The sequence below is a fragment of the Danio aesculapii genome, chromosome 21 (assembly GCF_903798145.1).
Source record: "Danio aesculapii chromosome 21, fDanAes4.1, whole genome shotgun sequence".
In the NCBI taxonomy this organism is placed as follows: Eukaryota; Metazoa; Chordata; class Actinopteri; order Cypriniformes; family Danionidae; genus Danio; species Danio aesculapii.
The window spans coordinates 4,922,003-4,944,709 of NC_079455.1; the positions used below are offsets into that span (position 1 = coordinate 4,922,003).

General features: G+C 37.7%; 1 protein-coding gene across 1 annotated transcript; it reads left to right on the forward strand.

The window, feature by feature from the left end:
* Nucleotides 1-681: 681 nt before the first annotated feature.
* Nucleotides 682-14,152, forward strand: crebrf (creb3 regulatory factor). The gene is made up of 8 exons (XM_056445759.1): nt 682-876; nt 958-1,083; nt 1,439-2,648; nt 4,603-4,797; nt 5,007-5,196; nt 6,912-6,985; nt 8,326-8,448; nt 12,412-14,152. Exons 1-8 carry the CDS (start codon nt 760-762, stop codon nt 12,528-12,530), a joined length of 2,154 nt encoding a protein of 717 aa, XP_056301734.1. The 5' UTR covers nt 682-759; the 3' UTR covers nt 12,531-14,152.
* The last annotated feature ends 8,555 nt before the right edge of the window (nt 14,153-22,707 follow it).

Consider the following 22,707-nt stretch of genomic DNA (forward strand, 5'->3'; position numbering starts at 1 on the left):
AACTCATTTCACATAGCATGATTTATATCGCCGACAGCTCCAGATATTTAGCATGCCAAATATCTAACAAGCATCGGAGACTCATCAGCGATTCTCTTAGATCGCGTCTTTGATACTGTGTAATTGTCACTCACATGCACGAGCACTCATTTGCCTGTGATTTCAGGCATTTCAAAGTCACGTCGATCAGCTGGTTTGTCTATAAGCTGACATATGAGCGATCCGCTGATGAATCGTGGCTTTGAAGCACTCCAGTGTACGCACATAACGTTTGGACTCTATAATAAGCTGTTTTACTCTATAGAAAGTCCGAAACTGTTTTTTGACCAGACCTATCTAAAGGGTTTATGCTGCCAACTGATGATCAACAGTAAAATTGACAAATTTTACCTTTTTCCAACAGGGAAAACCACTAACAATCAAGAATTTGATTATAACTGCTTGAATATATGGTGTCTTTGTAATCAGAAAATGTCATTTATAATGAAAGTCAATGGGGCAAAAACAGCCCCGAACATAACGAAAGGGTAGTTCATTTGAACAATTCACAAGGGTTAAATGATGACAATTCTAATTATTTTCTTTGTTGTCATGTGAAAATGCAATGTCACGTCAACAAGCTTGTTATTTAAAATGTGTGCTTACTAACCTCTCTTCTGTTTGTTTTCTTTCCTCAGATCGTAGTCAAGTGAGGAGCACAACTCAAGCATACTTGAGTGTGCTGCTAAAGCCTCCATATTGAAAACAAGACCTTTTTTTATGTTTAAAACCAAACTTCCTCCAGAGATTGACGACAAGATAGGGAGATTGAGGCAGCGGAGGTGCCAGAAAAGTTTCCGTCAAGGAACTGAGGATCTGTGCTCTGCAATGCCTCAGGTAGGAGGCCTGTCATTTAGATGTTGGTGCCCGTTGAGTTATTGTGACACCATTTTAATGGCATGCTTCTCTTGCTTATAGCCCAGCATTAGCGGAATGGAACCTCCCTTTGGGGATGCCTTTCAAAACTGCTCTTTTGCTGACCAGGCGCTGACCAGCACAGACCTGTTGGCTAACAGTTCTGACCCAGATTTCATGTATGAACTGGTGAGTTCATACATAACACACTAGTGTAGGTTTCAGTTTTTCATTCATACCTTGAGGCTTTTAAACTACTGAGACATTTCCTCAAGCGAAAATGACGTTGACTGAAACTTTGGTATCATTGGTACCCTTTGGCAGTGGAGACACAAGCCTGAAAAAAGGTGACCCGTACCAATCTTTACCCCACAGTACCATACCTCTTAGTGGAAAGAGGCCATTATACATCAGGATATTGAGGGTTATATTTTGTCACAAGTACACCTCTTTTTAACCAACCACTTTGCATGATTTTTTTTGTGAACTTCCAGTGAGTCTGCTGTATGAAAAGAGTAACCATATTATTTTTAAATGTTTGCAGGATCGGGACATGACTTGTCGCCAGAGCCCTAGAGGAGACACTTTTACAGTAGGGGACTGCAAGGACTTGGACAACATGGATCATCTACCTGAGTTGGTGGATACTGACCCTGCTTGCAACTCCAATTTCGAGCAGTGGGACACATACTGGGAAGACTTGACCAAGTACACCCGACTCACCAATTGTGACATCTGGGGCACCAAAGAAGTTGATTTCTTGGGCCTTGATGACTTTTCCAGCCCTTACCAAGACGAGGAGGTGATCAGTCGGACTCCCACACTGGCCCAGCTCAACAGTGAGGACTCGCAGCCAGTTTGTGACACCCTTTACCATCCCGATTTGTTGGTGGGTCAAAAGCAGCTTTTGTTTCCGACTCCCACCATGGCCAAGAAGACTAATAGATTCAGTAACCCTTCGACTGGCGCCTCATCGAGTCGTAACCCTCTGCCTGACTTTGCCGAAGGATCCCAGAAGGCTACCTGGCCTGTTCCCTCCAGCACTGACACAATGGCCAAGGCCCAAATTCAGGGTCCTAGCAAAGCATCAACCGAGCTTCTGGAAAACATGGATTATGTTCGTAAAGCCAAGGTATGCTTCAGCATACCACGTAAGCCTTTAGTAGAGAGCTCTGCCCAGCCGGTTAGTATTTCTTCCTCGACTCCAATCCAGGAGTCCACAGCTACACTGGTCAGTGAGGACCCAGCTGTCATTACCGCCGCCAACGCTGCTTCGTCTGTTAGCTGCGAAAAGAAAGTGGCGATACCTAAACGAGAGGTAACAAGTGGTCCCGGTCCAGAAGTAGGGACTCTAAGGGCTGTGCCACACAAACTCCACTTCCCTGCAGCTGACGGCAGTGAAACCTTGCTCACCATGAGTGCCCTTGGATCCGACGCTTCAGCAGCAGACAAAAAGAAGGAGGAAGAGCACAACTACTCGTTATTCTTGACCAGGGCCAGGCTGGCAGGGAAGGTGACCGCTGACATGGAAGAGGAGGAGGAAGAGGAGGAGGAAGAGGTTGATGACGAAGAAGAAGAAGAAGAAGAGGAGGAGGAGAAGGCTGAGGAGATGGACCTAGACGATGAAGACCACGATGAGGGGTTTGGCAGTGAACATGAGCTCTCAGAGAATGATGAAGAAGAGGAAGAGGAGGATGATGAGGACTATGAGGGAGATAAAGACGACTATGCTAGTGATGCATTCTCTGAGCCAGGTTTGAAATATATCTATATTTTTTGTTTTGTTTTTACTGTTATATATATATATGCCTGAACTATAGGGATGCATTGCTTCTCATACTGATATCTGATATTGATAGAAATCTGATGCTTTTATTTATTGAACATTCAGAACACATAGTGACTGACGTTTGGAGGTACAAAAATTCTCTATGAAGCCAGATCAGTTTCAAAATAATACATTTACAAAATATAATTCATACATGCACAACACAAATCACGTTTACAAAATCCAATTCATAAATTCAAAACATGATTCAAAAATACACACAAATCCCAAAGTTCGTAAATACAGGAATCCAATTCGTAAATTCAAAACACTCATCGAAAATACACAAATCCAATTTATAAATTCAAAACACAATTCATAAATACACAAATCCCATTCGTGAGTTTAAAACCCAGTTCATAAATACACAAATTAAATTAGTAAATTCAAACACATTTCAGAAATACACGAATCCAATTCGTAAATGCATAAATCTGATTTGTAAGTTCAAAACACGATTGATAAATACACAAATCTAATTTGTAAATTCAAAACACGCTTTGTAAATTCACAAATCAAAATTCGTAAGTTCAAAACACAATTAATAGACAAAAAATCCCATACGTAAATTCAAAACCCAATTCGTAAATACACAAATCCAATTCGTAAATACAACACATTTCAAAAATACACAAATCCAATTCGTAAGTTCAAAACACAATTCGTAAATGCACAAACCCAATTCATAAACTCATAACACGATACGAATACACAAATCCAATTTATTTGGCAAACATATTTATTATATTTACGTGTGAACTTGTGTTATTGTGACAACTGTGTGTTGTATTTATGAATTGTGTTTTGAATTACAAAGTGGATTTTGTAAATGTGAATTGTGCTGTGCATGTAGGAATTTTACTTTTCAAGCGTATTATTTTTGAGACTGATCTGACTCCATGAAATTCAGTGCTACCCAGCGACCACATATTGCATTAAGCACACTTACGAACTTACAAACTATCAAATGACAAACTGAGTGTATATTAAGTAGCATTCGGAAGTCCAGTTCATTTTGGGACTGTGTGCAGATAACCCAAGGGAAGTGAAAGTAGTAAAAATACATAAACATAGAACCAAAATGTATATCTGGCAAATTTTCATGACATCATCACCCAACAGAAAATTTCCATTCATGTGCGTGTTGTAGTGCTATGCTGAGCGGCGCATCTGGTGTGCGACCCCCTTCTGGTGTTTTTGGGTTTATAAAGGCAACCTATCATGCCCCTTTTTAAAAGATGTACAAAATAAGTCTCTGATTTCCCTAGAATGTATATGTGAAGTTTCAGCTCAAAATACTAAATAAATCAAGTATTATACCTGTTTGAGATGGCCCCTTTCAAGCTTTGATTCTAATTGTGGCGTTTTGGTGACTGTCACTTTAAATTTAAATGAGATTGTGCTCTTTTCAAAAGAAGGCGGAGCTACAAATGCCTGTGTGTCAGCATAATGGCAGATTGAAAAACGATGCTATGCTATTGAGGGAGAGATCATCACTAATGGGCGGGGCTTTCCTCCTCTGATGACACATACAAAGGGAAAATGTCAATCAAAATGTTTCCTCAGACTGTTTTTATCAAATGTGATTATAAAATATTTAATGAATCCTTTTTTTACTGTTGGAAGCTGGTTATATTTACAGATTGTTGCACACAAGTGTGTTTAAACCCCTTATTAAAAGTGATTTTTGCTAAATAGGTCCCCTTTAACAACAGGTACGAAGCAGAGATCATAGTTATGTCTGTACCTAGACCGGCAGGATGTTTTTCACGTCTCTCAAGTGGATCAAAACATTGAAAAAAAATGAACGATTTTAATTGTTAAGCAATTCTGTGCATATAGGTTAGTTAAATCTCATCACAATCCCCTCTTTTAAACAGGATGTGACACTGATATGGTCGATGATGTCAAAGGCCTGACGGCTGGGATTTCCAGGAAGAGAGGAAAGCGCCGATACTTTTGGGAGTATAGCGAGCAGATCATCCCATCCAAACAGGAGCGCATGCTGAAACCCTCTGAATGGGACCGAGACACGCTTCCCAGCAACATGTACCAAAAGAACGGCCTGCATCATGGTTAGATATCTACTATTCCTCTCACGTGGTCTCTTTTTATATTTATATCTCTTAATATATGTTCAGATTGTGCAATATATTATAATCATATCAGATTAGATCAGATATTTAATGCTTTTAAAGAATATATCTAGTATATTTCAATAGATTATCTTTCGAAATCATTAAGGCTGATGTATTTGACACCAATGTTTGACTTGCTTGTATAGGAAAATACACATTGAAGAAATCCCGGCGGACGGATGTGGAAGATCTTACTCCAAACCCTCGAAAGCTTCTTCAGATTGGCAATGAACTCCGGAAGCTCAATAAAGTCATCAGTGACCTGACACCTGTCAGTGAATTACCCCTTACTGCTCGGCCTCGCTCTCGAAAGGAGAAGAACAAGCTTGCATCCAGGTAAAGCCACATCTGCATCACTAACTAATCATTTTCTCAAAACGCTTCTGTTTTTTAATTGCAATACAATACACTGATTGGTCAAAGTGGGTCATACAAGGCGTGCAAATTCATGATTTCTTTTAACTTTGAATTGACGCAAGTTGTTCATGTGTAGATAAGATGTGTGAAGTCTCAAAGGCTAAAGTTTCAAACCCAAAAAGACATTTCTAATAGGGTCGTGATGTCTATCGGCGTTGGCCAAAAGACATCACGATGCTGAGCCCCATCGCAATCCCGCTAGAAAAAATACACACTTGCGCCCCGTTTTAACGAATACGTCTCAGTTTTAAACTGACATTTTACAACGAAAATGATCCACGTCCACACTATAGCTTCATCTAGCATTTTTGAAAAGCCCTTCTTCCACACTATACCGCTGAAAACGCACCTTTAATGGATAGAATAGTGCAGAGAATTGACAGGAAATAGTTGGGAGCAGAGAGAGGGGAAGGGTTGGCAAAGGACCTTGAGCCGGGAATCGAACTCGGGTCACCGTGAGCCCCATGGTGCTATATGACGGTGCACTTAACCACTAGGCTATTGGCGCCAACGTATGAATTTATTAATTATTTATAAATAATCATCCATCGCAGTGTTTTACAATAGACATTGAACAATACTAAATTGGTCGCTACATCAGTTGGTGTGAAGGTTGTCAAAACATTGCCAAATGCATATGCTAAGTGATTTGATCATGTGCTAAAGATGCTGTTTCTTTCAGAATGCAAAATTGTTTGTAAAATAAAAACGATCCAATCTCTTATGGTTCTCGGTTTTGTGTAAAAGTCATGCTAGCGAATTGATCGATCAGCTTGGTCATATTGTTAGATTTTGCCGTATTTGGCTCAACCATACTTGCCAATGCATTACATATGTACAATACAAACAATAAGTAAGCTGACCAAAGTTCTTACGGGGTGGGGGGGGGTACTTTATTGAAAACAGTAAATATTACAGTTCTTCAGCATCGATGTTAACCCTTCTTCAAGTAACTTAACCCAAAGTACTGTCTGTGAGACACTACTTTATAACAAAGCATATGACTCCTGGAGATCGCCCAATTGGTTTGGTTGGGTCAACACTCCTGTCCAACTTCCTGTAGACCACTTGGTTCACACCTTTTCAGATGCAGATACTTGTTTGCATATGAAATGAGCCATACAATCTATCAATTTGCATTTTCTAGATCAAACTTAATCATGAATTGATGAGGTTAGTCTGTAACAATTCCCTCACATACTTTATTTGTTTGTTGTGATTGGTATTCAGCCAACCACAACACTCCAGATTACTGGCCAATCAGATTGCACCACACTTTCTGGAATGATGAGCTTTATAGATATTGTCGTGTTTCAGAAAGCCAGAGCAGAGAGAAAATGACTATATATAATGTTTGGTATGTGGGGAAAAGTGTTTTTTTTCTATCTTAGACCATGTAAATATTACACCAAATGAACAAAATTACTATATTTTTAGTCATGTTTTCTGTCATATGGTTCCTTTAACTGTATTTCATGGTTTATTGGTAAATTGCTGAAATACAACACCAAAGGGAAATAACTTGATCAATGAAATATTAGCATATTAGCATCCAGCTTAAATATTGAAATATATTAATATTTCATATTTATGAAATATAAAAATAAATTCTTCTTTGTGATTTTCTCCACCAGGGCCTGCCGGCTAAAGAAGAAAGCGCAGTATGAGGCCAACAAAGTCAAGTTATGGGGCCTTGGAACCGAATATGGTACTTTGTTTTGACATGGAAATTAAATATTAAAGCAAGTGCTTGCTTGTTTATTGTAGGATGTCTATGAAAGAGTTTGACCACACGGAGTTAGATATGAAAAATACTGTTTCTGTCTTGGTTTGAGTTGCATTGCTGCCCGAGCCGTTGTCAATAATGTCTGAACTGATGGCATTGTGAATGTTGAAATGTACAGACAGGTTTTAATTTGTCATGTTATTCCTACTACAAAGAACCTAATAGTTTGTAATAGTTTTGTTTTTTCCAGCTTGATAATGAACCCAAACACACTGATAATGTAATAAAATCATATTTGGAGAGAAAAACAGCTGATGAAACAAAGACAGTCATAAAATGGCCTCCACAGAGTCCAGACCTGAATATTATATACAGTGTAATATACAGACAGTCATAAAATGGCCTCCACAGAGTACAGACCTGAATATTACATACAGTATAATATACACATGGTCATGAAATGGCCTCCACAGAGTCCAGACCTGAATATTATATACAGTATAATATACAAACAGTCATAAAATGGCCTCCACAGAGTACAGACCTGAATATTACATACAGTATAATATACACACGGTCATGAAATGGCCTCCACAGAGTCCAGACCTGAATATTATATACAGTGTAATATACAGACAGTCATAAAATGGCCTCCACAGAGTACAGACCTGAATATTACATACAGTATTATATACACATGGTCATGAAATGGCCTCCATGGAGTCCAGACCTGAAAATTATATACAGTGTAATATACAGACAGTCATGAAATGGCCTCCACAGAGTCCATACCTAAATATTATATAGATTATATTGTACAGACAGTCATAAAATGGCCTCCACAGAGTCCAGACCTGAATATTACATACAGTGTAATATACAGACAGTCATGAAATGGCCTCCATGGAGTCCAGACCTGAATATTATATACAGTGTAATATACAGACAGTCATGAAATGGCCTCCATGGAGTCCAGACATGAATATTATATAAAGGATAATATACAGACAGTCATGAAATATTATTATAGGCAGTATGAGATTCAACTGGAGAGAAAAACAAAGATAGAACACAATAAATCTAAGGAAGAACTCTTAGAAATGCTGAAAGATGCTTGATATTAAATCAAAGAGGTCACATTAAACACGATACCATATTTTTTGTTTGTATATTAAAGGTATAGTTCACCCAAAAGTAATGACCCTGCACTTGCTCCAACTCTTTTAGATAGATTTTTTTAATGCTTCAAAACACCATTACATATTTGACCCATCCGTGTTTGCCAAGAAAAAGACAAAGATAACATTGTCTGTCTTTTTCAGATCGTTTGCTTTTTGTGATCAATGCAATCAAAGAAGAGATAGTCAACAAGGTCCAGGATATCTCACAGGACAAAACAACAAGTATGACAGAGAAGCTGGATAAACTCATTGAGGATACCCTAGGTAAGAAAACATGCTGCATTACGTTAATATTAACGCTTGTACAAGTGCACATATATTGACATTGCAAAAGTGATCTTGTACAAGCTTCATGTTTCGCCTCAAGCACACTATTAGCAACCTGATATATCTTACGAGCTGCCAAAATTTAGCATGTCTTACTAGCATGAGCAAGCTGCATCTTATCAAACAGCTGCTATCCTAGTGAGTGCCTTCGGAAATTTTAAGAGCTTCCACTTTGCTCCACTCAAATCTTAGAGGTAAACAACCCTGTAACAATAAAACTCTATGAAAACTCCTTGGTAATTTCAGTCATCTTTTTTAATCTAGTCCCATTCATTTCTTGAAATAGTATAGATTAGAGATGCGCGGATCAGCTGAAATGGCACCCGAATCCGCGGCTTCAAACTAATCATCCACCCGCCAGCACATATTTTTTAATCTGATATATATCCGCACCTGATCGTCACTTTAATGATGTAATTCTTTGAGAAAAACAAATAAAAAGCGCTCAGGGGTAACTCAAATATTTGATCGGTGCTCTTTGGGTGAGGGATTCATCAAAACATCAACAGAAATTAGTCCAAGGCACTCGGAATATGTGAAAAATTTAAAAAGCCTTTATTCACATGGCTTAATCTTAAAAGAAACCTACGCGTTTCGGCAGAGATCTGCCTTCATCAGGGTAAACAGTGATCAGGTGCATTTAGAGACTCTTTTGAGTACTAAGGTCACATGACTCATTCAAACATCTCTACAATACTCAAATAAGTAACCGACATAGTCAACTATCATCATTAATTCAGCATAGATAGAGGGTGACTTCAAACCATGCACAGATATACAAAAAATGCTTAAACATGGCATGTACATACATACTTCCGAACACATTTACATGTGCACATACACATATATACATACATACACGTATAAAAACATGTACACATAGGAAAATACAAACACATTCTACAATGTATAGTGATAATCAGTGGATCATCTATGGATAAATTGTTTTACAAAAATGAAGAAAAGTCTAATTCCCCATTTAGACCTGGGAATCTAGTTACTTTTAACGTATAGATCCAAAAAGTCTCTCTCTGTTTTAATCTTTTTATCCTGTCTCCTCCTCTTGTCGAATTATAAATATGTTCAATCCCAACTATTTTTAATGAACTGGGATTGCTGTGACCTTGATTTTTATAATGTAGGGCCATAGGATATTGTGGGTTACAGGTACGTATCGCATTTTTATGCTCCGCTAATCTCAGTTTTAATTTTCTCTTAGTCATTCCTATATAAAAACATCCGCACGGACATTCCAGTCGATAAACTTCCAGTCGATTTAATTCTTTGTTTTAGGCATGATAGGTCACTGTGGATATTAACAGCAGATCCAGTGAGCTTTAATCTGCGCATGTCTGGTAGTAAAATAATACGTTGATCGTTGAATTCGTCTTTAGACAACGTTTTCTTCATTTTCAAATAAATACAGAAAGTAAAAATAAGACATTTTATAATAAGACATAACAAAAAGGGTGCCACTTCATCCTAAACGGCAGCTATGTTATGTTTACTCTGCCTTTTTCTTCGCACTGTGCAAAAACAGAATAGCATCTATTATCCTGGATTCGGGTGATTCCGCCTCGCCTCTAAAACGCGGCCAGCTGCACTGAATTGAGCGTTCGCTCGCACCGCTTGTAGGAAAGAACAAGATTCTCTTCGCAAGGCGCTGCAGTTGTGGAAATATGCGATCTTGCTTCTACCAGAATGATAGCAGATTTTCCTCTGATGACTCCTCTAACTGAAACTTTGAACAGTGGGCTACTCTTGCACTTCATCTATTATTTTGGGCATCTCATCTTCCCATTCTGCAAAGCCCACTCTCTGCTTTTTTGCAGGTCCACTGCCATGTCCCACTACATCCACCCGCAACCGACCCGCAATTAATCATAATGTATTTTTTTATTACCCGACCCGCGAATTATTTGCAGCACCCGCGGATATAACCGCCATCCGCGCAGCACTAGTATAGATGTGTTAAAACCAAAACCAAAAGCAAAATGCTTTGTAATGATTATAATTTATTTTGCTAAATAATCTAATTCTGTATGGAGATGCACTGATTGCACAATTCTTGGCTGATTCCGATTTTTTTTTTTGGTAAGTGCCGATATCTATTTTTGCCAATTCACATTTTTTTATAACATAATTACTATTCTATAACATAAAATATAATGTTGTGAGGAATTATAATTGACAGCATACACAAACAAAATATACTTGTATTGCTTTTCTTTCAAAATAAAAATATTAATAATTACACGATTATTAAAAAAAAACATTCGTTCATTCATTTATTCATTTTCCTTAAGCTTAGTCCCTTATTTATCAGTGGTTGCCACAGCGGAATGAACCATCAACTATTCTGGCATATGTTTGATGCAGCGGATGCCCTTCCAGCCTCAACCCAGTGCTGGGAAACACCCATACACTCTCGCATTCACACGCACACACTCATACACTATGGACAATTTTCATTTTATCCAATTCACCCATAGGGCATGTCTTTGACCGGAACACCCGGAGGAAACCCATGTGAATATGGGGAGAACATGCACACTCCACACAGAAATGCCAAATGGCCCAGCTGGGAATCGAACCAGTGACCTTCTTACTGTGAGACGCTAACCACTGAGCCATTGTGCAGCCTAAAAATAAATTATTAGTGAAAACTAATTTTTTTTAATTAATTATTAAAATAAACAAGTTTTCTCCAAACTGCAACAACACTAGTAAAATGGGTAATTTCCACTAACTTTAACTTGATCATTTGCAGATTAATGAAAGTGGATAAATACAGTTGAAGTCAGATTTATTAGCCCCCCTGTTTAATTTTTTCCCCAATTTCTGTTTAACGGAGAGAAGATTTTTTCAACACATTTCTGAACATAATAGTTTTAATAACTCATTTCTAATAACTGATTTATTTTATCTTTGTCATGATGACAGTAAATAATATTTGACTAGATATTTATCAAGACACTTCTATACAGCTTAAACTGACATTTAAAGGCTTCACTAGGTTAATTAGGTTAACTAGGCAGGTTAGGGTAATTAGGCAAGTTATTGTATAACGATGGTTTGTTCTGCAGATTATCGGAAATAAAATTAGCTTAAAGGGGCTAATAATATTGACCTTAAAATGGTTATTAAAGCTCCTTTCATTCTAGCCGAAATAAAACAAACAAGACTTTTTCCAGAAGAAAAAATATTATCAGACACACTGTGAAAATTTCCTTGCTCTGTTAAGCATCATTTGGGAAATATTTAAAAAAGAAATTCAAAGGGGGGCTAATAATTCTGACTTCAATTGTGTGTGTGTGTGTGTGTATATATATATATATATATATATATATATATATATATATATATATATATATATATATATATATATATATATATATATATATATATATATATATATATATATATATATATATATATATGTATGTGCATGTATGTATGTATGCATGTATGTGTATGTGTATGTGTATATATATATGTATATATATATGTATATATATATGTATATATATATATATATATATATCTATATATGTATATATGTATGTATGTATGTATATATATATATATATATATATATATATATATATATATATATATGTGTATATGTGTATATATGTATATATGTATATATATATATATATATATATATATATATATATATATATATATATATATATATATATATATATATATATATGTGTGTTAATATGTATGTATATATGTATGTCTATATATATACGTATATACGTTTAGAAATGTGTGTTAAAAATCTTTTTCTGCTAAACAGAAATTGGGGGGAAAATATACAGGAGGGGCTAATAATTCTGCCTTTAACTGTAACGCGTATTGAAAAACAAAGCTTCTTGTTTGTCCCTGCAGTGGAGCCACCAGTGGCCGGCCAGACATCCGACTTCGTGAATCAGATCCTGGAGACCACTGGGAAAGGAGATCCCACCGGAGGGCTGGTGGGGTTGCGTGTGCCCACTTCCAAGGTCTAAAGTCAGCCCGGCCGCCGGGCACCACGGAGCACACATGAAGCCATCCGCGCCATTCTTGTCCTACACTGTAACGGCCCGACACTCTGCATGCCCATTTCACTCGGAGACGCATTCCTCACACTGATCGTGAATACATGCATACGACACCTTGCCTGTCCGTGCATACGTATGTATCTATTCACCTCGTGCGCACCAGTGGAAATGAAACCAGTAGTTAACCTTTTGCACTCAGTAGTCTGTTTCCTACCATGTGTGCATGTGGCTGGTATTGATCAACAGGCCGCCATGTTGCAGAAATTAAAAGCCAATATACAAGATACCTCCAGAGAGAGAGAGAGAGAGAGAGAAAAAGCTAAACAACGAGCACCAGTTCTTGCTGTAGCCATTTTCCTTCGTCCAGCTAAATCTGTCAAACGCCCATTGAGAGTTTCGGAAAAGCTACGAAGGCATTCGCTCCTTTTGATTTGGCAGGTGTAAAAGCAGACTTTCGGAGCTTGTGAACACGGCAATTTCACTCTAGTTAGGACTAGCGTAAAGACTTCTCAATCTCTTTGCCTGAGGGAATTCATGTTGGAGGCTTTTTTTTTTAAAAAGATGACAAATAATATTGGTGAGGCAATCGCAGAAGATACGATATTTAACTGAAAGAAGTTACTGATGTTTGGTGTATATACGTAGGACTGGGATGGGACTTTGTTGGTCCCCCACAATTGCGACCGTCTCAGGTTGGAGAGAAAGCGAGTGCGTGTTTTCTTCTTTGTCTTTCTTTGACTTGAGCGGACGGTCGGTCGAAATCCCTTATTGTAAATAAGCAGAATGATTCTATTATCCACTGGTGAAACCTTTTCCTTTCTATGCTCTGGCTGAAGTGCCCTCACGTCAAATCACCCTCGTTGTTTTGCAAATTCTCAGCGAAAGGGGCTTAAAAAAAAAGTCGATTCCCAGATGGGGTTTTGTTTATATTTGTACTTTATACGAGTAAGACTCATTGTGCCTTGTAAGAGTGGACGGAGAGCGCAAACGGACCATTGGGGGAGGGGAGATTTGTAATGTATTTCAGCTCTTTAAAAAAGATACTCTGAATGTACATAGGAACATGGAAAATATAGATATATGCCACAGAGTCTGTGCTTTGTACCATAAGATGGCTCTGGCAATTGTACTTTTTTTCCGGTACTTTGCTTAAGAGGGGACGGGGGGGTGGGCTTTGGTGTCGTTTAACATAAGAAATATTCACATATAAAATACAAAAAATGATATTTGCACACTATATTTTGATTGTTTTTTTGTTTTTTGTTTTTTTTTTTTGTACCAAAGACACATGCAACTTAAAATGGCAACTAGCCAGTCTAAGTAAGGTTTTGCACAGCTTACCTGACACCGTATTGAATGTAGGAAAAAATGGTAGGGTCAGGGATTTCTAATGAACTGTGAAATTTGCTTGGGTCCAATTCTCTGCAGAAAGAAGCGTTCATTTGCATCCTTGTCGAATTTTGTACTGTTTCTTTTTTTCTTTGTGCAGCAGTTCGGTTTTCCCTTCGCTGAAGTTCTTCTGTTGCGCGTTTAATGTCAACAGAGATGCTATTTTTGCCCATAGAAACCAAAAAGTTTATATATATATATATATATATATATATATATATATATATATATATATATATATATATATATATATATATATATATATATATATATATATATATACATACATACACTACCTGACAAAAGTCTTGTTGTTAAACCCTGTTGTAAGAGCAACTTGACTTCTAGTTGATCATTTGGAAAAGTGGCAGAAGGTAGATTTTTTTCGATGAATCATCTGTTGAACTGCATCCCAATAGTAAAGATGGTTAAGGTGCTGCAGGATTGGCCAGCCCAGTCACCAGATATGAACATTATTGAGCATGTCTGGGGTAAGATGGAGGCGGCGGCATTGAAGATGAATCCAAAGAGTCTTGATGAACTCTGGGAGTCCTGCAGGATTGCTTTCTTTGCCATTCCAGATGACTTTATTAATAAGTTGTTTGAGTCATTGCGGTGATGTGTGGATGCAGTCCTCCAAGCTCATGGGAGTCATACACAATATTCATTCTGTTTACACTGCACCATGACTTTATATTCTATACTGGACATTATTTCTGTTCAGTGACAAGACTTTTGTCTAAGCAAAGTCAGACCTTACTGTTCTATCAAAATAATTAAAAATCAAGGCATGATCATATTTTATTGTGGTGAAATAAGCGTAATTTAGAGGCCTTTGCCTTTCATATAAGCCACTTCTGATACCAAATGATCAACTAGATGTCAAATTATTACTTGTTGTTCCTAAAACTTGGATAAGACTTTTGTCAGGTAGTGTATACACAAAAATAATACGGGAAGTTTAGTTCGTATTCAAATTAATCCATGCACACATCGATATCAATATGCCACCTTCTAAAGTGGCATGTTACTCCTTACTTTTGAAAGAAAAACTGAATATATATATATATATTTTTGTAGAGACTGTCTCCCTTTCGTTATTGTGCTGCACATAGAAAATTCTGAATGTTTTTTTTTCTGAAAGCACCTATATTGCTAAGGAAAATCAGACGACGTTTGCAAAAAGCTCAAATCCATATTTAAAAGTCGGTAACAAATACATATGCTTTTCCTGATTTAAAAAGTGTAGGGTATTTTAAACATGCATACCGAAAAGTAATCTACAATAAAATTAAATGATATTTTGCATAAACAAAGTGAAGTCTATTTTTAGAACCTAAGCATACGTCCGCTAAAAATCTAGTTATTTTCACCCCCAAAAATGTATTGTGATAAAAGAAATAAAAGTAAATATTTAATGTACAGCTTCATATAATAAAAGTCTTCATTTTCATTATGCAAAATATGAATTCTTATTTGAAACGAGAGATTCCCCTGCCACCGTAATCTCAAGCTGCTCTGAATTTATTGTTAAATAAATAATAACTTATTAAAGGCCTTTAAAAAGTGACTTTATTCTTAGCGCTGAAGTGTGTGTCGCTCAAATATCCTTTTGATCAAAGAAGGGAGAACTATTTTCAATCCTAAACTAAACCTAAAGAGTTTTGTAAAGCTATTTTTCTTTATTTACCTTTCGTAGCATATAGTAAAGATTCTATATTCCGTCCATTATGTGTTGTTACTTCTTTTTTCCCCTCTTTTTGTGTACATAGAAGTGAATTTTAGATTTATTTTAAACGTAGAGTATATACAGTATATATTAAATATGTAAAGTAAGTTCTATATTGTATGTAAGAAAGCAAAAGCACTTTGTCTAGACAAAAATACACAAAAAAAAAATACAAAAAAGAAGAAAAAAAGGCTTTCCCCTCCCATTTGCTGCTAAACCGACCTCGTTTGAATGCTGCGGTGCGTACTTGACTTTTGCCATCTTGACCAGGGCAGTGTGACAGAGAGGTCTTTAAGAGGATGTTCGCGTGAGTCTCGTTGAGTTGTTCGAACTCTGACGTCACAATCTTCATTTGCCTTCAGTAGACGTTTCCTATGGAAAAATACAAATTCTGCTTTGGATTTTTCTTCAGGTCGATGTACAGTGTTGACACATTCTCTCTGGCCAGAGATAGGTATTGTCGTCATTGATTTTTTTAAAAGTAATTTTTTACTTGCTGGGTGGGGGGGATCTGAGGTATTCAAGAAAGTAGCTCAGAAAAAAAAATACAAAGTAATATATATATAAATATCGATGTACTGTAAGGCAGTTCCATTTGCCATGGGGAATCAATTTGGACTTTGTTTTATAATTTCTCTTTAAGAACCGATCCAGACAAAGACTGGCCTTGCTTGTGCCATGAAAAGCTTTTTCCGAGAGGCATTAGCTCGAAAACATAATGATTGTCCTGTAAAATAAGCTTGATATAGAGATGGAAATGCGTGTTGTCCTTCTGTCCTGCTGTATGGAGCGCGTTTAGTAGTTCTCGTCGCAAAAGCTCTGGCATTCAACATGATGTTGTGAGCTGTGCAGTTTAGTGTTTTAACCAGGGGACTCTGTGGCATTCAAAAAGTTAAGGAAAAGGTTGCTACTTAAAGCCAGTATTTTATCGTTCTTTCTTTCGTTTATTTTTTTGCGCGTCATTTTATTTTATTTTTTATATAAAGGACGATATTTAAACGTATATATTTACACGCGCGCACTTTTGTACGTGTGCGTTTGTTTGTTTTTTTGCTTTGTAGCTTGATTTTAACGTTAACATTCGTAATGGGCTGTGACAAAAGGAATCAAACGAAAATTACGATAAAAATACTGATATATATAAATGCATTGAATACGTTTAAGAAATACAGAAAACGTTTATATAAATCACTATTTACACAGCATTTAACGCAAGTTATAGTCTGACATTTAGCGCTTTATTACTTTTTGTCTTTATTTTTTGTTGTTTTTTAAGGGAAATAATGTAGCTGTCTGTTTTTATTCGCGTGGGCTTTTGGTTTGCTTTAATTTGATCGTTTCGTGCAGTTTTATTTGCAACCACCCACATGTATCCTAATGAAAGAGTAAGCTATTAATCCATTCATTTGATTGATTGATTTTTATTTTGTGTCTGCATATTGTTGATGATGATTCAAGAATTTTGGAACGTAACGCTGCTAAATCATGTTGTTAAATTGTGTAAAGAATCGAGGATCATTCCCTGTTACATTCAAGCTACGAGCAATGGGTTTTATATTGTACGCAATTATTTATCGCGAGATACGCCACTATCGCAGCTCGATCTCGATGGAAAACTCACTTTGAATTCTTCTAAAATGGCTACAGTATATACTCAAGAGCATTCAAACAAGCATTTACACCTTTCCTTTCCGACGGTTTATGTAAATATATATACGTGTTTGTTCTAAACAAATTGGTGCACTATGCAGGTTTTGCTCTGTAGAAAGACAGGATGTTGCTTTAGTTTACAGCACTTGTGTTTTTATTTTTGAAACAATTATTATACTGATTTCTGGGTATTGTAAAAGTGGATATCGATGGTAAACAACATGGTGACTAAGCTGAGAAATAAGCATTTCACGGAAGGCGGCCTGTCTTATTGTTGCTAAATAAACATGCTCTTTCCAATATATTTAACCAATTGAATGTTGTACTTTTGTTTATTTGTTTTCATTTCGTTTAATGGACCCTGTAGGTTCATTTTACCATTCTGTGCATTTTGTTACTCTATCTTGTGTAAATGTTTCGACTCGAGTGTTCGAGTCAAACCAACTTCACGCTTGCATAATAGTGAACATGCATTCCTACATATCACGACTTGTAAATGTTCCATTCGCAAATCTGTACCGATCCCTTTAGATCTACTGTTTGAGGTCATGGATATGTTTGCATATACACGGCATGACTATCGTGCATGCTAACCTTGCTAAATTGATATTCTTGGAGTTTTTGTGACAGACATTGGCAGAAGAACAGTCTTTATTCGAACCAATGAGCACAAGAAACTTTGATGTAAATCACGTCCATCACACTCCAGCGTTCTGTATTACGAGCTGAAAAGACCCACGTTGCACTTGGTTTTACAGAATTTCCCATGTTCTTTTTGAAATGATGCCTGCAAAATCAGGTGCCTTATTCAGACATGAAAACCCAAACTTGATCTATTGACATTTTTTACCGAAACGAGATTTTACGCCCATTATGCCAAGAATTAATCACAAGTTTCCTCTGAGATTTTCGTTCCTTTCGTTTGTTTGTGTGTTTTTTTTTTCTTCTGCTGTGTCGAGCAGTAAGCTTGCTTCAGATGAGAACTGTTGCTGCTTTGCCCTCATTCAGTTTTCATTGAAAGATGAATGTAGTCTTCCTTCAGTGGAGTCCAATATGATTAAACGTAAAGACTCTGTCCCATGCGTTTTGGTTGAGAGACTATCCAAAGAGTGCTGCAATCATAGACTCATTTTTCTGAAATGTTTATATCATCCATTATATATATATATATTAGACAAAAATATATATAAACCATGTAAGATATCTTCTGTTCAGATCGTTGTGCAAATTTGAATCGTCTCTGCCTTTGTTTTGACCTTGTACTGATTTGGTAGAAGCAGGTTAATTGATTCATTTATACGTGACGCATTGTAACTTTTATACGTGTGAGTAGTGGCGGATTCTTCAGAAGCCCTCGGAGCGGAAGAAACTTTGCAAAGACAATGTCAAACCTTGTGAATATTGTGTCCCCTCACCAACGCTCAAGATTATTGTGCCTCCCGATTCTTCTGGTTCTACTGTTCCTCGGATCGCCGGCTATGACCTGGAGCAGAGTCACTCACCAACGAACAGAAATGGCCTTTAGCAGTTGTTCTCCAATGAACAGAATCAAGGTTTTCCACAAACATGAAAAAAACGACACAAACAAAGGTGCGCATTGCTCGGCCTAGATCGACCTGTCTTGACGGACTTCGGTCGTGGAAGGTGGGAGATCCCGGTGGAGCCTCCAAACCGCCCGCAGGCGTTGTGCTTTCCTTGCACTCAGTCACTCCCTCAGAGAAAAGTTGAGTCTTCTTTTGGTGGTCTCTGCTGCATGGCTCCCTTCCTGGCAATGGGGCAAAGAAGCTCTTCGTTTTAATGGGTTCAAAAAAACTTGGACATTGGGTAGGAGTCCTGTCTCGCCACCCATGGTGCTGAATTTCAAAATATGTACTTGAACACCCTCAGAGCTATGACTTGGCAGGTGCTGTCAGGTCCGTGAACTCTTCCTACCCCCCGATCTCACGCTAGAAGCCGTTTCGAAATAAACGTTGCTCTTACAACATCTGCTCAAGCCACTGCGACACCTGTGCCAAGACCTGACCCCGCATACAGGGTGCTCACGTTGGACTTGGATCGTGGTCAGACGGGCAAAGGGCCATGTTAATGTAGCGGTGATAGCTGATTTTGATTGTCTGTTTGCTTGCTTGTTTACTTTTTTGTTTTCTGTCAAGCAAGGCATGGAGAGCTAGTAGGGTCACTTCAGGCGCTTTTCCACTGCATGGTATGGTGCGGTCCGGTTTGCTAGGGCACGTTTTTGAGTGATTCTTCCACTACTTTCTGTACCTAGTACCTGGTAGTTTTTCAGTACCACCTCGGTAGAGGTTCCAAGTGAGCTGAACCATTACCAAAATGTTATGAGTATCAAGTTTGGCACCTTTTGGTTCTGATATTTTAAAAACGTCAATTTCCCGTTAATATTTGAGCACTGTTGAGTGCATTCTTAAACCCTTCTGAGTGGCAACTTTTCATTGCTGTTCACCAAGTGCAAACACAGATACACGGACACTGGAGTCTTTCAGAGTCGCATAGATCTGTCTGTAAGCTCACATGTGAGCAATCTGCTGATGAATCGACTGATCTACATGGCTTTGAAATGCTTCAATGTCCATGTGTCTGTTTGCACTTGGTGAACAGCCGTAAAGAATAGTGAACTGATGACCTTCATGGCCAATCACAGGCTGCGTCCAAAATCGCCTACTACGCAAGTATGGTACTACATTTGAATTTGAATTTACTACATGACCGTTCTATATAGTATGAATGCGAGTAGTAAGAATGGAGCTTGGACGTACTACAACCGCCATTTATCATGATCACGTGACCTTTCTGCGTCAGTTCATTCTCCCACATTGCATCATGGGATAGCATAGCGCCCATTGGATGCGCACTTCAGAATCTCGCCGCAAGTACTAGGTCATCCGGGTACTTCTTGCCTACTATTTTTCGAATGCTAGGAAATCAGACATACTATTTGGCTCGCATATTCTTTTGAACCTACTATGGAAGTATGCGATTTTTGGATGCAGCCACAGTCATTTCTGTTGAGCACATGAACACAATGGCCGATCAGTGGCATTTAAGTACGTGCTCAAATGTTAGCGGGAAATGGACATTTGTAAAATTTCAGTACCAATTTTTGTACCGAATTTGATACCTTTGATAACTCTGCTGATCAGAGTGCAATGGCACAATATTAACGTCACTGGATTTGCATCTAGAGCAGGGATGGGCAAACTTAGTCCTGGAGGGTGGGTGTCCTGCAGAGTTTACCTTTAACCTTTATCAAGCACACCTGCCTATAGAATTCTAGTGATATTGAAGACGCTGATTAGCATGTTCAGGTGTATTTGATTAATGTTGGAGCAAAACTCTGCAGGATGCAGTTGGCCCATCCCTGATGCCTCTGTTTTGAGGATTGGTTTGTGTCTCCCGTTTTGTTTATTTTGAATTTACAATGATGTCATGGCAGTAGAGGCAGCGCAACTATTGCGACAATCCCACTCACTGTACAAGGTACTAAATTGCAGTGGAAATGCAAGCCGAGCCATGATGAACCGTACTGCGCAGTGGAAAAGCGACTTTGGACTGTTTGGCCCAGATCTCTTGCACTGACGTGCACCGGACACACTCGAATCACTACTCTAAAACCAACGTTACCAAAAAAAGGTCGACGATAAACCTTCGCACCTGTCCGATTGCATATTTTTTTCTACGCGATTATGCTGCAGTGATTTACATTCCCTTCCGACCTTTGCCAAATTTGCATTGAATCACAAAATTGACCTTCAACATTGGAAGCAGGTTTGCGAATACTTAACCAGGGCCACCAATAGCTTTTCGATTCCTTTTTTTTTTCTTCAGTTTTGAAAATCCATACAACATTCAATTTACGATTGACACAAAGTGTCAGTTATATAAAAATAAAGATAAAAAAAACTAATACACAATACGTGAACTTGTGCTTCTAATGTTGTATGGTATTCTACTTGATAATTTAGCATGGGATCCTTAAGTAGCTAGTACTGTGTGTGTGTAAACCCCCCCCAAGTGTAAAATCTCCCCCTTTTTTCAATTTTTTTTTTTTTCAATTTTGTTGTAGTCACAGTAGGAAGGCTGTATTTCATTGCTAAGTGCTCTGTCATAGATCTCTTGGTGATATTCTTAAGCAAATCTCTGCAGAAGTGTATCCTACTGAAACTAACAGTTACTTGATCCTATTAGCAACGTCTATATTTGTAGTTCACATATATGCCTGTTCAAATACAATATCTTGACAGTTGTTCTATTTATGTTTCAGTGTTGTGCTGGGTTTTTGACATACTTAGGACGTTTTATTTCTTTTCTTTTTGTGTGTGTGTGTGTGTTTTTTTTATGTTTCTTTTCCATTGGCACAACTAGTTGGAGAACAGCTTGGTTTATTGAGCCTTGTTAGTGTACAGATGTGAAGTAGGCTTAAACGCAGTTGTGATTGACCTTCAAAATGTGTCTGTTTGTGTTATTGTGCCTCTTCTTTATTGGATTTCTTTTCATTTTTTTTGTATTATCCTTAATTATGTCACTGCATTGTATCAGCCCGGAGTTGGTACCACAATTCTGCTTGTAACCATGATAGTCTAATTATTATTGATTTTACTATCAGAAATAAACATTAGAACTGCAGCATTTCATCTGTCATGTGTTATTTATGACCTTAATAACTTATTTATATACTGTTTTTACATGCTGTTGGTTTATTCCAGAGACTCAACTACTTGATTCTGTTCTTTCTTTCTCTTCCTCCTATAATTTCTCTCTTTCTCGCTCTGTTCTTGGACGCCTTTGACTTCTGGCAGCAAGTCGCGCATTTCTCAGTCAAAATGAAACCAGAAACTTTCCCTATTATTCTTTGAACAGCTGTGGTGTTGTACTTTCCATTTTACAATTGTTTGCATGTAAGAACTCATTTATAAATAGTGCAATTCTAGTTTCCTGATAAAGCAAATAATATACATACCCTCGTGGTCACTTTATTAGGTACACCTTACTGGTACTGGGTTGAACCCAATTTTGCTTTCAGAACTACCTTAATCCTTCATGGCATAGATTCAACAAGGTACTGGAAATATTCCTCAGAGATTTTGGTCCATATTGACATGATAGCAGTTCGAGAAACCAGTCTGAGATGATTCTGACATGATTATGACATGGCGCGTTATCCTGCTGGATGTAGCCATCTGGAGATGGGTACACTGTGGTCATAAAGGGATGGACATGGTCAACAACAATACTCAGGTAGGCTGTGGCGCTGACACGATGCTCAATTGGTACTAATGGACCCAAAGTGTGGCAAGAAAATATTCCCCACATTATTACACCACCACCACCACCAGGCTGAACCTTTGAAACAAGGCAGGA

Bases quoted from the DNA above. Each gene is read 5' to 3' on its own strand.
- crebrf (XM_056445759.1), top strand. From the start codon at position 760: ATGTTTAAAACCAAACTTCCTCCAGAGATTGACGACAAGATAGGGAGA. The intron at 2,649-4,602 runs GTTTGAAATATA...TCTTTTAAACAG, and splicing joins TGATGCATTCTCTGAGCCAG to GATGTGACACTGATATGGTC. The intron at 4,798-5,006 runs GTTAGATATCTA...TTGCTTGTATAG, and splicing joins AAAGAACGGCCTGCATCATG to GAAAATACACATTGAAGAAA.